The sequence below is a fragment of the Cuculus canorus genome, chromosome 35 (genome assembly GCF_017976375.1).
Source record: "Cuculus canorus isolate bCucCan1 chromosome 35, bCucCan1.pri, whole genome shotgun sequence".
NCBI lineage: Eukaryota > Metazoa > Chordata > Aves > Cuculiformes > Cuculidae > Cuculus > Cuculus canorus.
The window spans coordinates 509577-525540 of NC_071435.1; the positions used below are offsets into that span (position 1 = coordinate 509577).

At 57.0% G+C, this 15964-nt stretch overlaps 1 protein-coding gene across 2 annotated transcripts in view; it reads right to left on the bottom strand.

Moving 5' to 3' along the window:
* The window catches only part of LOC128849939 (IgGFc-binding protein-like), a 49556-nt gene that overhangs the window by 13083 nt on the left and 20509 nt on the right, over positions 1–15964 (bottom strand). For both annotated transcript variants that reach the window (XM_054052674.1, XM_054052672.1), the window contains exons 12-15: positions 13179–13510; positions 10211–10784; positions 4662–5260; positions 303–867 (exon numbers count right to left, since the gene is read on the bottom strand). In XM_054052674.1, coding sequence (XP_053908649.1) covers positions 303–867; positions 4662–5260; positions 10211–10784; positions 13179–13510 — 2070 coding nt within the window. The remainder of the gene's footprint in view (positions 1–302; positions 868–4661; positions 5261–10210; positions 10785–13178; positions 13511–15964) is intronic.

Genomic DNA, 15964 nt, shown 5'->3' on the forward strand with positions numbered 1-15964 from the left:
ACTCAACCTCTTGGAGCCCCTGAGATCTTTATGAGCCCCAAACTCAACCTCTTGGAGCCCCAAACTCAACCTCTTGGAGCCCCAAAGACCTTCACGAGCCCCAAACTCAACCTCTTGGAGCCCCAAAGACCTTCATGAGCCCCAAACTCAACCTCTTGGAGCCCCAAAGACCTTCATAAGGCCCAAACTCAACCTCTTGGAGCCCCAAACTCAACCTTTTGGAGCCCCAAAGACCTTCCTGAGCCCCAAGGAGCCCCCAAAGCCCCATTCCCACCCCGGAGAAGGTCCTCCCCGCTCCGTACGGCAGAAGGCGGAGGTTCTCCAGGGGCTGAGGTGGACCCCTCGGCTCTGGCACTCGGTGACGTAGGCGGCGATGACGGCGCAGACGGTTTCTTGGTGGCCTTTGTAGACGCAGGCGTCGAAGAGGCAATCGTGGAAGAAGGGCGTTGGGTCGAGGACGCCGTGACACGCGGCGAGAGGTCCTCTCCTCTTCACCAGGAGCCCACAGTGTTTGTCCCCCCGGTAGAGCCGTTTCTCCTCGTCGGAGCAGCTCCGGCAGCTCTCGGCGCAACCGGAGACGCAACCGGGAACGTCGTCCGTCTTCCAAGAGTCGGCGAAGTGGACCTCATCGTTGGCCAAGAGGCCATCGGGCAACGTGAGGTCATCGCCGGGATCGCCGTTGGCGTTCCCGCAGAGGCCACAGACGGAGCCGTTGTAGGTGGAGGGGAGGAGGACGCGGGCGTAGCTCCACCAGTCGAAGGTCACCTGGACCTCAAAGTCGGTCTTGATGAAGCCGTGTAAACCCTGGAGGTGGACCTGGACCTGATCGCCGTGGTGGAAAGGTAAATCCACCAGGATGCCGTTGACCTGGAAGGACAGCGGGGACGAGGGAGGAGGTGTCGTGGCTTTGGAGGTCACCAAGATGCCACATTGTGGCTTTGGAGGCCACCAAGATGCCTCATTGTGGCTTTAGAGGTCACCAAGATGCCCCATTGTGGCTTTAGAGGTCACCAAGATGCCTCATTGTGGCTTTGGAGGCCACCAAGATACCTCATTGTGGCTTTGGAGGTCACCAAGATGCCTCATTGTGGCTTTAGAGGTCACCAAGATGCCACATTGTGGCTTTAGAGGTCACCAAGATACCTCATTGTGGCTTTGGAGGCCACCAAGATGCCTCATTGTGGCTTTGGAGGCAACCAAGATGCCCCATTGTGGCTTTGGAGGCCACCAAGATGCCTCATTGTGGCTTTGGAGGTCACCAAGATGCCCCATTGTGGCTTTGGAGGCCACCAAGATGCCTCATTGTGGCTTTGGAGGTCACCAAGATGCCCCATTGTGGCTTTGGAGGTCACCAAGATGCCTCATTGTGGCTTTGGAGGCCACCAAGATGCCTCATTGTGGCTATGGAGGTCACCAAGATGCCTCATTGTGGCTTTGGAGGTCACCAAGATGCCTCATTGTGGCTTTGGAGGCCACCAAGATGCCTCATTGTGGCTATGGAGGTCACCAAGATGCCTCATTGTGGCTTTGGAGGCCACCAAGATGCCTCATTGTGGCTATGGAGGTCACCAAGATGCCACATTGTGGCTTTGGAGGCCACCAAGATGCCTCATTGTGGCTATGGAGGCCACCAAGATGCCTCATTGTGGCTTTGGAGGTCACCAAGATGCCTCATTGTGGCTTTGGAGGTCACCAAGATGCCACATTGTGGCTTTAGAGGCCACCAAGATGCCTCATTGTGGGTTTGGAGGTCACCAAGATGTCTCATTGTGGCTTTGGAGGTCACCAAGATGCCCCATTGTGGCTTTGGAGGCCACCAAGATGTCTCATTGTGGCTTTGGAGGCCACCAAGATGCCTCATTGTGGCTTTGGAGGCCACCAAGATGCCACATTGTGGCTTTGGAGGTCACCAAGATGCCTCATTGTGGCTTTGGAGGTCACCAAGATGCCCCATTGTGGCTTTGGAGGTCACCAAGATGCCCCATTGTGGCTTTGGAGGCCACCAAGATGCCCCATTGTGGCTTTAGAGGTCACCAAGATGCCCCATTGTGGCTTTGGAGGCCACCAAGATGCCTCATTGAGGCTTTGGAGGTCACCAAGATGCCTCATTGTGGCTTTGGAGGTCACCAAGATGCCACATTGTGGGTTTGGAGGTCACCAAGATGCCTCATTGTGGCTTTGGAGGCCACCAAGATACCACATTGTGGCTTTGGAGGTCACCAAGATGCCTCATTGTGGCTTTGGAGGTCACCAAGATGCCACATTGTGGCTTTAGAGGCCACCAAGATGCCTCATTGTGGCTTTGGAGGTCACCAAGATGCCTCATTGTGGCTTTGGAGGCCACCAAGATGCCACATTGTGGCTTTGGAGGCCACCAAGATACCTCATTGTGGCTTTGGAGGTCACCAAGATGCCACATTGTGGCTTTGGAGGCCACCAAGATGCCACATTGTGGCTTTGGAGGTCACCAAGATGCCCCATTGTGGCTTTGGAGGCCACCAAGATGCCTCATTGTGGCTTTGGAGGCCACCAAGATGCCACATTGTGGCTTTGGAGGCCACCAAGATGCCCCATTGTGGCTTTGGAGGTCACCAAGATGCCTCATTGTGGCTTTGGAGGCCACCAAGATGCCACATTGTGGCTTTGGAGGCCACCAAGATGCCCCATTGTGGCTTTGGAGGTCACCAAGATGCCTCATTGTGGCTTTGGAGGTCACCAAGATGCCCCATTGTGGCTTTGGAGGTCACCAAGATGCCTCATTGTGGCTTTGGAGGCCACCAAGATGCCTCATTGTGGCTTTGGAGGTCACCAAGATGCCCCATTGTGGCTTTGGAGGTCACCAAGATGCCTCATTGTGGCTTTGGAGGCCACCAAGATGCCTCATTGTGGCTTTGGAGGTCACCAAGATGCCACATTGTGGGTTTAGAGGTCACCAAGATGCCCCATTGTGGCTTTGGAGGTCACCCCAGAACCCACCGAAACCCCAGAGAAGCTCCTGTAGATCCACCAGGACACCCCCAAAACCCACGGAAACCCCAGAGAAGCTCCTGTAGATCCACCAGAGGACACCCCAGAACCCACCGAAACCCCAGAGAAGCTCCTGTAGATCCACCAGGACACCCCCAAAACCCACCGAAACCCCAGAGAAGCTCCTGTAGATCCACCAGGACACCCCCAAAACCCACCGAAACCCCAGAGAAGCTCCTGTAGATCCACCAGAGGACACCCCAGAACCCACCGAAACCCCAGAGAAGCTCCTGTAGATCCACCAGGACACCCCAGAACCCACTGAAACCCCAGAGAAGCTCCTGTAGATCCACCAGGACACCTCAGAACCCACCGAAACCCCAGAGAAGCTCCTGTAGATCCACCAGAGGAGAACACGAAACCCACCGAAACCCCAGAGAAGCTCCTGTAGATCCACCAGGACACCCCAGAACCCACCGAAACCCCAGAGAAGCTCCTGTAGATCCACCAGGACACCCCAGAACCCACCGAAACCCCAGAGAAGCTCCTGTAGATCCACCAGGACACCCCAGAACCCACTGAAACCCCTCAGAAGCTCCTGTAGATCCACCAGGACACCCCAGAACCCACTGAAACCCCAGAGAAGCTCCTGTAGATCCACCAGGACACCCCAGAACCCACCGAAACCCCAGAGAAGCTCCTGTAGATCCACCAGAGGACACCCCAGAACCCACCGAAACCCCAGAGAAGCTCCTGTAGATCCACCAGGACACCCCAGAACCCACCGAAACCCCAGAGAAGCTCCTGTAGATCCACCAGAGGACACCCCAGAACCCACCGAAACCCCAGAGAAGCTCCTGGAGATCCACCAGGACACCCCCAGAACCCACCGAAACCCCAGAGAAGCTCCTGTAGATCCACCAGGACACCCCCAGAACCCACTGAAACCCCAGAGAAGCTCCTGTAGATCCACCAGGACACCCCAGAACCCACTGAAACCCCTCAGAAGCTCCTGTAGATCCACCAGGACACCCCAGAACCCACTGAAACCCCAGAGAAGCTCCTGTAGATCCACCAGGACACCCCAGAACCCACCGAAACCCCAGAGAAGCTCCTGTAGATCCACCAGGACACCCCAGAACCCACCAAAACCCCAGAGAAGCTCCTGTAGATCCACCAGGACACCCCAGAACCCACCGAAACCCCAGAGAAGCTCCTGTAGATCCACCAGGACACCCCCAGAACCCACCGAAACCCCAGAGAAGCTCCTGTAGATCCACCAGGACACCCCAGAACCCACCGAAACCCCAGAGAAGCTCCTGTAGATCCACCAGGACACCCCCAGAACCCACCGAAACCCCAGAGAAGCTCCTGGAGATCCACCAGGACACCCCAGAACCCACCGAAACCCCAGAGAAGCTCCTGTAGATCCACCAGGACACCCCCAGAACCCACCGAAACCCCAGAGAAGCTCCTGTAGATCCACCAGGACACCCCCAAAACCCACCGAAACCCCAGAGAAGCTCCTGTAGATCCACCAGGACACCCCCAAAACCCACCGAAACCCCAGAGAAGCTCCTGTAGATCCACCAGGCCACCCCCAAAACCCACCTAAACGCCACCTGAGGACCTCACGACCCCCCAGAACCTTCCGGAAAGGCCTCTAAACGTCCTCCTAAGATCTCCCCACCCACCTTGACCTTCTTGGGGTGCTCCTGGCTGAGGCTGAAGGTCATGTTGTAGACCGCCAAGGTGACCTCTTTGGTGTAGGAGACCGAGCGGCCGCCGCGGTGGTGGTTCTCGGCGGTGACGTTGAAGGGGACCAACGTTGGGTGTGGAGAGCAGAGGGCGGCCAAGAGGTAGACACAAGTGCCCATGAAGTCGTAGCGGAACCCATCAAAGGTGGTGTAATGAGGGTCTCCGGTGGCCACACAGGTGGACCTCCCGGTGGTGACGCAACGGCGGACGCCCTTCACCAGGTGACACTTCTGGCCCGGCTTGCAGGTGTCCTGGTGACACACCACCATCTTGAGGTCTTGGTGGCATCTACAGCGCTTCCGACATCCTTCGTCGGCCCAAAAGGCTTCTCCGGGGTGGTAGTAACGTCCTTCGTGGGTGCAACCACAACGGATCTTCTCAACGCATCGACCGCCGCTGAGGACGTAACCTGGGTCGCACGAACAGGTCTCCACGCAAGGTTGGGAGCAGATGGATGGACCTTCTGGGTCGGAGCAGGTGGGTGGACAAGCGGTGCCACAGGGATCGTAGTGGCTGTGTTCCGGGCAAGGAAGAGCTGGAAGAGGACACTGTGGGTTAAGGAGAAGACCTCTGAGGTCTTCATGGCCGATCTTAGAGGAGATACCACCAAAGGAGAGAGCTCTGAGAGCAGAAGAACCACCGAAGAGGAGGCGTCATCGCACCCGAGTCCAACCAAACGCCCAAATATGACCACTGAGGAGGAGAAGATGGAGACGCGATGGTCCTCATGACCATCTGGAGGTCCCACCACCAACTTTTGACCCCACACTCCATGTTCCTCTTCTTGAGGAGACCTCCAAGAGGAGAACCACCACTGAACCGGTGCCGTCACCACACTCGAGTCCAACCAAACGCCCAAATATGACCACTGAGGAGGAGAAGATGGAGATGTGATGGTCCTCATGACCCCCTGGAGGTCCCACAACCACGTTTTGACCCCACGCTCGATGTTCCTCCTCTTGAGGAGACCTCCAAGAGCAGAACCACCACCAAAACAGCACCATCACCACACTTGAGTCCAACCAAACGCCCAAATATGACCACTGAGGACGAGAAGATGGAGATGTGATGGTCCTCATGACCACCTGGAGGTCCAACAGAGTCCCCACAACCAAGTGTTGACCCCAGACTCAACGTTCCTCCTCTTGAGGAGACCTCCAAGAGCAGAACCACCACCAAAACAGCACCATCACCGCACTCGAGTCCAACCAAACACCCAAATATGACCACTGAGGATGAGAAGACGGAGATGCGATGGTCCTCATGACCCCCTGGAGGTCCCACCACCAACTTTTGACCCCACACTCCATGTTCCTCCTCTTGAGGAGACCTCCAAGAGGAGAACCACCACCGAAACGGCGCCATCACTGCACCCGAGTCCAACCAAATGCCCAAATCCAACCACTGAGGAGGAGAAGATGGAGATGCAATGGTCCTCATGACCATCTGGAGGTCCCACCACCAAGTGTTGACCCCACGCTCGATGTTCCTCCTCTTGAGAAGACCTCCAAGAGGACAACCACCACCAAAACGGCACCGTCACCACACCCGAGTCCAACCAAACACCCAAATATGACCACTGAGGATGAGAAGATGGAGACGCGATGGTCCTCATGACCATCTGGAGGTCCCACCATCGAGTTTTGACCCCAGACTCAACGTTCCTCTTCTTGAGGGGACCTCCAAGAGGAGAACCACCACCAAAACGGCACCGTCACCACACCCGAGTCCAACCAAACGCCCAAATATGACCACTGAGGAGGAGAAGATGGAGATGTGATGGTCCTCATGACCCCCTGGAGGTCCAACAGAGTCCCCACAACCAAGTGTTGACCCCACACTCGATGTTCCTCTTCTTGAGGAGACCTCCAAGAGCAGAACCACCACCAAAACAGCACCATCACCACACCCGAGTCCAACCAAACACCCAAATATGACCACTGAGGAGGAGAAGATGGAGACGCGATGGTCCTCATGACCCCCTGGAGGTCCCACCACCAACTTTTGACCCCACGCTCGATGTTCCTCCTCTTGAGGAGACCTCCAAGAGGAGAACCACCACTGAAACGGTGCCGTCACCACACTCGAGTCCAACCAAACGCCCAAATATGACCACTGAGGAGGAGAAGATGGAGATGTGATGGTCCTCATGACCCTCTGGAGGTCCCACCATCGAGTTTTGACCCCACACTCGATGTTCTTCCTCCTGAGAAGACCTCCAAGAGCAGAACCACCACCGAAACGGCACCGTCACCGCACCCGAGTCCAACCAAACACCCAAATATGACCACTGAGGAGGAGAAGATGGAGATGCGATGGTCCTCATGACCATCTGGAGGTCCAACAGAGTCCCCACAACCAAGTGTTGACCCCACACTCGATGTTCCTCTTCTTGAGGAGACCTCCAAGAGCAGAACCACCACTGAAACGGCACCGTCACCGCACCCGAGTCCAACCAAACACCCAAATATGACCACTGAGGACGAGAAGATGGAGATGTGATGGTCCTCATGGACCACCTGGAGGTCCCACCACAGACTTTTGACCCCAGACTCGATGTTCCTCCTCTTGAGGAGACCTCCAAGAGCAGAACCACCACCAAAACAGCACCATCACCACACCCGAGTCCAACCAAACGCCCAAATATGACCACTGAGGAGGAGAAGATGGAGATGTGATGGTCCTCATGGACCATCTGGAGGTCCCACAGAGTCCCCACAACCAAGTGTTGACCCCACATTCGATGTTCCTCTTCTTGAGGAGACCTCCAAGAGCAGAACCACCACCAAAACGGCACCATCACCACACTCAAGTCCAACCAAACGCCCAAATATGACCACTGAGGAGGAGAAGATGGAGATGTGATGGTCCTCATGACCCCCTGGAGGTCCCACCACCAACTTTTGACCCCACACTCGATGTTCCTCCTCTTGAGAAGACCTCCGAGAGGAGAACCACCACTGAAACGGCACCGTCACCACACCCGAGTCCAACCAAACGCCCCAATATGACCACTGAGGACCAGAAGATGGAGATGTGATGGTCCTCATGACCACCTGGAGGTCCCACAGAGTCCCCACAACCAAGTGTTGACCCCACACTCGATGTTCCTCTTCTTGAGGAGACCTCCAAGAGCAGAACCACCACCAAAACAGCACCATCACCACACCCGAGTCCAACCAAACACCCAAATATGACCACTGAGGAGGAGAAGATGGAGATGCGATGGTCCTCATGACCCCCTGGAGGTCCCACCACCAACTTTTGACCCCACACTCCATGTTCCTCCTCTTGAGGAGACCTCCAAGAGCAGAACCACCACTGAAACGGTGCCGTCACCGCACCCGAGTCCAACCAAACGCCCAAATATGACCACTGAGGAGGAGAAGATGGAGACGCGATGGTCCTCATGGACCACCTGGAGGTCCCACCACCGACTTTTGACCCCACACTCGATGTTCTTCCTCCTGAGAAGACCTCCAAGAGGAGAACCACCACCAAAACAGCGCCGTCACCACACCCGAGTCCAACCAAACACCCAAATATGACCACTGGGGACCAGAAGATGGAGATGTGATGGTCCTCATGAGCCCCTGGAGGTCCAACAGAGTCCCAACAACCGAGTTTTGACCCCACACTCCATGTTCTTCCTCCTGAGGAGACCTCCAAGAGCAGAACCACCACCAAAACAGCACCATCACCGCACTCGAGTCCAACCAAACACCCAAATATGACCACTGAGGAGGAGAAGATGGAGACGCGATGGTCCTCATGACCATCTGGAGGTCCCACCACCAAGTGTTGACCCCACGCTCGATGTTCCTCCTCTTGAGGAGACCTCCAAGAGGAGAACCACCACTGAAACGGTGCCGTCACCACACTCGAGTCCAACCAAACGCCCAAATATGACCACTGAGGAGGAGAAGATGGAGATGTGATGGTCCTCATGACCCCCTGGAGGTCCAACAGAGTCCCCACAACCAAGTGTTGACCGCAGACTCGATGTTCTTCCTCCTGAGAAGACCTCCAAGAGGAGAACCACCACTGAAACGGTGCCGTCACCGCACTCGAGTCCAACCAAACACCCAAATATGACCACTGAGGAGGAGAAGACGGAGATGTGATGGTCCTCATGACCCTCTGGAGGTCCCACCACCAACTTTTGACCCCACACTCCATGTTCTTCCTCCTGAGAAGACCTCCAAGAGGACAACCACCACTGAAACGGTGCCGTCACCACACTCGAGTCCAACCAAACGCCCAAATATGACCACTGAGGACGAGAAGACGGAGATGTGATGGTCCTCATGACCACCTGGAGGTCCCACCACCAACTTTTGACCCCACACTCGATGTTCCTCCTCTTGAGGAGACCTCCAAGAGGAGAACCACCACCAAAACAGCACCATCACCACACCCGAGTCCAACCAAACACCCAAATATGACCACTGAGGAGGAGAAGATGGAGACGCGATGGTCCTCATGACCACCTGGAGGTCCCACCACCAACTTTTGACCCCACACTCCATGTTCCTCCTCTTGAGGAGACCTCCAAGAGGAGAACCACCACTGAAACGGTGCCGTCACCACACCCGAGTCCAACCAAACGCCCAAATATGACCACTGAGGAGGAGAAGATGGAGATGTGATGGTCCTCATGACCCCCTGGAGGTCCAACAGAGTCCCCACAACCAAGTGTTGACCGCAGACTCGATGTTCTTCCTCCTGAGAAGACCTCCAAGAGGAGAACCACCACTGAAACGGTGCCGTCACCGCACTCGAGTCCAACCAAACACCCAAATATGACCACTGAGGACGAGAAGACGGAGATGTGATGGTCCTCATGACCATCTGGAGGTCCCACCACCAACTTTTGACCCCACACTCGATGTTCCTCCTCTTGAGGAGACCTCCAAGAGCAGAACCACCACTGAAACGGTGCCGTCACCGCACCCGAGTCCAACCAAACACCCAAATATGACCACTGAGGACGAGAAGACGGAGATGCGATGGTCCTCATGACCATCTGGAGGTCCCACCACCAAGTGTTGACCCCACGCTCGATGTTCCTCCTCTTGAGAAGACCTCCAAGAGGACAACCACCACCAAAACGGCACCGTCACCACACCCGAGTCCAACCAAACGCCCAAATATGACCACTGAGGACCAGAAGATGGAGATGCGATGGTCCTCATGGACCATCTGGAGGTCCCACCACCAACTTTTGACCCCAGACTCAACGTTCCTCTTCTTGAGGAGACCTTCAAGAGCAGAACCACCACCAAAACAGCACCATCACCGCACTCGAGTCCAACCAAACGCCCAAATATGACCACTGAGGACCAGAAGACGGAGACGCGATGGTCCTCATGACCCTCTGGAGGTCCCACCACCAACTTTTGACCCCACCGCCCCACTCTCGATGTTCTTCTCCTTGAGGAACCGCCCTCCCTGGTGTGGAGCGAAGAGGAAGACAATGACTTACGGCAACCGGCAGGTGTCCTCCAGTCATGGAGAAGGACTCCGTTCTTCTGGCAGGTGGAGGCGTAGGTCTCCAGCACTTGGCAGAAGATCTTCTTGGCCCCACGGTGGAGGCAAACGTCGTAGAGGCAGTTGCGATAGAAGTCTCGAGGTTTGACCACTTCATGACACGCCTCGAAGGGCCCTCGGAAGGTCTTCTTGAGGAGCCCACAGTAGTGGTTACCACCATAAAGCTCTTTCTTCTCCTCCTCGCAGAGAGGACAGTGACCTTCGCAGTGGTCCCAACAGAAGGGGTCATCGTCGTCGAAGTTCTTCCATTTCTCCACCCAAGGGAGCAAAGCGTCGAGGTCGGCGCCTCCGTGAGGGACATCGTCGTGGGGTCGGAGGTTGAAGTTCCCGCAGAGGCCACAGGTTTGGTTGAAGTAACTGCTGGAGAGGTCGAGGAGAAGGTGCCACCTCCAGTCGTAGGTGACCCTCAGGCCAAAATCCGTCTCCACCACCGCGTGGAGGCCACTCTGGAAGATGTGGACCTTCCCGTCTTCCAGAGTCACCGGGAGGAGAGCGCTCACTCCGTTCACCTACGGTGGAGGAGGAGTAAGAGGTGAGGACCGGGTGGACATAGAGGGTGGGTGACCACCTCGGTTGGGGCCACAGAAGCCGCGGGTGAGGTCTGAGGAGACCATGAGGAGAAACCAACCACCACCACCACCTCCACGATCTCCTGGGGAGGTTCAAAACCTCCATCGAGAGCTTCGGAGGTGCCCCGAGTGGTGGAAGTCCTCCGGTTTGGTGACCTCATGGGCTTTGAGTTTGTGTCCATCAATGCAGGTCATCGCCGTGAGGTTCTGCAGAGAGGTGGTGTCCACCCGTTTGGAGGTCTCTTGGTGGCTCCGAAGGGAAGAATGGGGGAGAGGAGGAGGAGGAGGAGGAGGAGGAGGAGGAGGTGGAGAAGAGGAGGAGAGGAGGACGTGGAGAGGAGGAGAAGAGGAGGACGTGGAGAGGAAGAGGAGGATGTGGAGAAGAGGAGGAGGAGAAGAAGAGGAGGAGAAGAGGAGGAGGAGAAGAGGAGGAGAGGAGGAGGAGAGGAGGAGGAGAGGAGGAGGAGAGGAGGAGGAGGAGAGGAGGAGAGGAGGAGAGGAGGAGAGGAGGAGAGGAGGAGAAGAGGAGGAGGAGAGGAGGAGGAGAGGAGGAGGAGAAGGAGGAGGAGAGGAGGAGGAGAGGAGGAGGAGAGGAGGAGGAGGAGAGGAGGAGAGGAGGAGAGGAGGAGGAGAGGAGGAGGAGGAGAGGAGAGGAGGAGGAGAGGAGGAGGAGGAGAGGAGGAGGAGAGGAGGAGAGGAGGAGGAGAGGAGGAGGAGAGGAGGAGAAGAGGAGGAGAAGAGGAGGAGGAGGAGGAGAGGAGGAGGAGAGGAGGAGGAGAGGAGGAGGAGGAGAGGAGGAGAGGAGGAGAGGAGGAGAGGAGGAGAGGAGGAGAGGAGGAGAGGAGGAGAAGAGGAGGAGGAGAGGAGGAGAGGAGGAGGAGAGGAGGAGAGGAGGAGAAGAGGAGGAGGAGAGGAGGAGAAGGGGAGGAGAAGAGGAGGACGTGGAGAGGAAGAGGAAGATGTGGAGAAGAGGAGGAAGAAGAGGAGAAGAGGCGGAGAAGAAGAGGAGGAGAAGAGAAGAAGAGGAGGATGTGGAGAAGAGGAGAAGGAGAAGAGGAGAAGAAGAGGAGGAGAAGAGGAGAAGGGGAGGATGTGGAGAAGGAGGAGGAGGACACAGAGAAGAAGAGGATGTGGAAAAGAAGAGGAGGACGTGGAGAAATGGAGGAGGAGGAGAAGAAGAGGAGAAGAAGAGGAGGAGAAGAGGAGAGGAAGAGAAGGAGGTGGAGAGGAGGAGGAGGACGTGGAGAAGAAGAAGAGGGAGGATGTGGAGAAGAGGAGGAGGAGAAGAGAAGAAGAGGAGGAGAAGAGGAGGAGAAGAAGAGGACGTGGAGAAGAAGAGGAGGTCATGGAGAGGAAGAGGGGGAAGAGGAGGATGTGGAGAAGAGGAGGAGAATGTGGAGAGGAAGAGGAGGAGGTGGAGAAGAGGAGGAGGAGAAGAGGAGGAGGTGGAGAAGAGGAGGAGGAGGTGGAGAAGAAGAGGAGGAGGTGGAGAAGAAGAGGAGGAGGTGGAGAAGAAGAGGAGGAGGTGGAGAAGAGGAGGAGGAGGTGGAGAGGAAGAGGAGGAGGTGGAGAAGAAGAGGAGGAGGTGGAGAGGAAGAGGAGGAGGTGGAGAAGAAGAGGAGGAGGTGGAGAAGAGGAGGAGGAGGTGGAGAGGAAGAGGAGGAGGTGGAGAGGAAGAGAAGGAGGTGGAGAGGAAGAGGAGGAGGTGGAGAGGAAGAGGAGGAGGTGGAGAGGAAGAGGAGGAGGTGGAGAGGAAGAGAAGGAGGTGGAGAAGAGGAGGAGGTGGAGAGGAAGAGGAGGAGGTGGAGAAGAAGAGGAGGAGGTGGAGAAGAGGAGGAGGTGGAGAAGAGGAGGAGGAGGTGGAGAGGAAGAGGAGGAGGTGGAGAGGAAGAGGAGGAGGTGGAGAGGAAGAGGAGGAGGTGGAGAGGAAGAGGAGGAGGTGGAGAGGAAGAGAAGAAGAGAAGGAGGTGGAGAGGAAGAGGAGGAGGTGGAGAGGAAGAGGAGGAGGTGGAGAAGAAGAGGAGGAGGTGGAGAGGAAGAGGAGGAGAATGTGGAGAGGAAGAGGAGGACGTGGAGAAGAGGAGGAGGAGAAGAGGAGGAGGTGGAGAAGAAGAGGAGGAGGTGGAGAAGAAGAGAAGAGAAGGAGGTGGAGAGGAAGAGGAGGAGGTGGAGAGGAAGAGGAGAGGGAGAGGAGAAGAAGAGGAGGAGGTGGAGAAGAAGAGGAGGAGGCGGAGAAGAAGAGAAGGAGGTGGAGAGGAAGAGGAGGACGCAGAGAAGAAGAGAAGAAGAGGAGGTGGGAAAGTCCCCTTTGTCCTTCTGTTGAGGTCAACCCACCCGGACTTTGCCGACTTCTCTCCGGTGGATGGAGACACGGTGGCCGTAGACTTCGACGGTGGCGGTGGCGACGTAAGAGGCCGTCGTCACCCCTCCGAGGAGGTCGTTCTTGGCCTCCACCTTGAAGGCCACCAGGGTGGGGTCAGGGCCGCAGGTCTCGGCCATGGTGTAACCGCAGGTGCCGTGGAAGTCGAAGTCGAGGCCATCGAAGCTGTGGTAGTGAGGGTCCCCCCAAGCCCAGCACGAGGCCACCAGCGATGGGACACACCGGGGTTGACCGTCCGTCACCAAACATCTCTCCTTGGGACGACAGCGAAGGGCTTTGCAGGGATCTGGAGGAGAAGAAACCACCGGAGGTGAGAGAAAAATGGGGCCACCGCAAAGGCAAGAGGTGGTGAGGACCCACCAAGAGGTGTTGAGGTCCCACCAAGAGGCGTTGAGGTCCCACCAAGTGGAATTGAGGGCCCACCAAGAGGCGTTGAGGGCCCTCCAAGTGGCGTTGAGGTCCCACCAAGAGGCGTTGAGGTCCACCGAGAGGCGTTGAGGGCCCATCAAGAGGCGTTGAGGTCCACCAAGAGGCGTTGAGGGCCCACCAAGAGGCGTTGAGGTCCACCAAGAGGCGTTGAGGTTCCACCAAGTGGCGTTGAGGTCCCTCCAAGTGGAATTGAGGTCCAACCAAGAGGCGTTGAGGTCCCACCAAGAGGCGTTGAGGTCCCTCCAAGTGGCGTTGAGGTCCCACCAAGAGGCGTTGAGGTCCCACCAAGAGGCGTTGAGGTCCACCAAGTGGAATTGAGGGCCCACCAAGAGGCGTTGAGGGCCCTCCAAGAGGCGTTGAGGTCCCTCCAAGTGGCGTTGAGGTCCAACGAAGAGGTGTTGAGGCCCAACCAAGAGGCGTTGAGGCCCACCAAGAGGCGTTGAGGTCCACCAAGTGGTGTTGAGGTCCAATCAAGAGGCGTTGAGGTCCCACCAAGAGGCGTTGAGGTCCCTCCAAGTGGCGTTGAGGTCCAATCAAGAGGCGTTGAGGTCCACCAAGAGGCGTTGAGGTTCCACCAAGTGGCGTTGAGGTCCCTCCAAGAGGCGTTGAGGTCCCACCAAGAGGCGTTGAGGTCCCTCCAAGAGGCGTTGAGGTCCACCAAGAGGCATTGAGGTCCCATCAAGAGGCATTGAGGTCCACCAAGAGGCGTTGAGGTCCAACCAAGTGGCGTTGAGGTCCCTCCAAGTGGAATTGAGGTCCAACCAAGTGGCGTTGAGGTCCAACCAAGAGGCGTTGAGGTCCAACCAAGAGGCGTTGAGGTCCCACCAAGTAGCGTTGAGGTCGTGGCCTCCACCCATGTTGAGTTCCCACCACCTGGATGGGTCATGGCCTCCACCCCGTTGAGTTCCCACCATCTGGATGGGTCGTGGCCTCCACCCCGTTGAGTTCCCACCATCTGGATGGGTCGTGGCCTTCACCCATGTTGAGTTCCCACCATCTGGATGGGTCGTGGCCTCCACCCCGTTGAGTTCCCACCATCTGGATGGGTCGTGGCCTTCACCCCATTGAGTTCCCACCATCTGGATGGGTCGTGGCCTTCACCCATGTTGAGTTCCCACCATCTGGATGGGTCGTGGCCTTCACCCCATTGAGTTCCCACCATCTGGATGGGTCGTGGCCTTCACCCATGTTGAGTTCCCACCATCTGGATGGGTCGTGGCCTTCACCCCATTGAGTTCCCACCATCTGGATGGGTCGTGGCCTTCACCCATGTTGAGTTCCCACCATCTGGATGGGTCATGGCCTCCACCCCATTGAGTTCCCACCATCTGGATGGGTCGTGGCCTCCACCCCGTTGAGTTCCCACCATCTGGATGGGTCGTGGCCTTCACCCCATTGAGTTCCCACCATCTGGATGGGTCGTGGCCTCCACCCCGTTGAGTTCCCACCATCTGGATGGGTCGTGGCCTCCACCCCATTGAGTTCCCACCATCTGGATGGGTCGTGGCCTTCACCCATGTTGAGTTCCCACCATCTGGATGGGTCGTGGCCTTCACCATGTTGAGTTCCCACCATCTGGATGGGTCGTGGCCTCCACCCCATTGAGTTCCCACCATCTGGATGGGTCGTGGCCTTCACCCCATTGAGTTCCCACCATCTGGATGGGTCGTGGCCTCCACCCCGTTGAGTTCCCACCATCTGGATGGGTCGTGGCCTCCACCCCATTGAGTTCCCACCATCTGGATGGGTCGTGGCCTCCACCCCATTGAGTTCCCACCATCTGGATGGGTCGTGGCCTCCACCCCGTTGAGTTCCCACCATCTGGATGGGTCGTGGCCTTCACCCCATTGAGTTCCCACCATCTGGATGGGTCGTGGCCTTCACCCATGTTGAGTTCCCACCATCTGGATGGGTCGTGGCCTTCACCCCATTGAGTTCCCACCATCTGGATGGGTCGTGGCCTTCACCCATGTTGAGTTCCCACCATCTGGATGGGTCGTGGCCTTCACCCCATTGAGTTCCCACCATCTGGATGGGTCGTGGCCTTCACCCATGTTGAGTTCCCACCATCTGGATGGGTCATGGCCTCCACCCCATTGAGTTCCCACCATCTGGATGGGTCGTGGCCTCCACCCCGTTGAGTTCCCACCATCTGGATGGGTCGTGGCCTTCACCCCATTGAGTTCCCACCATCTGGATGGGTCGTGGCCTCCACCCCGTTGAGTTCCCACCATCTGGATGGGTCGTGGCCTCCACCCCATTGAGTTCCCACCATCTGGATGGGTCGTGGCCTTCACCCATGTTGAGTTCC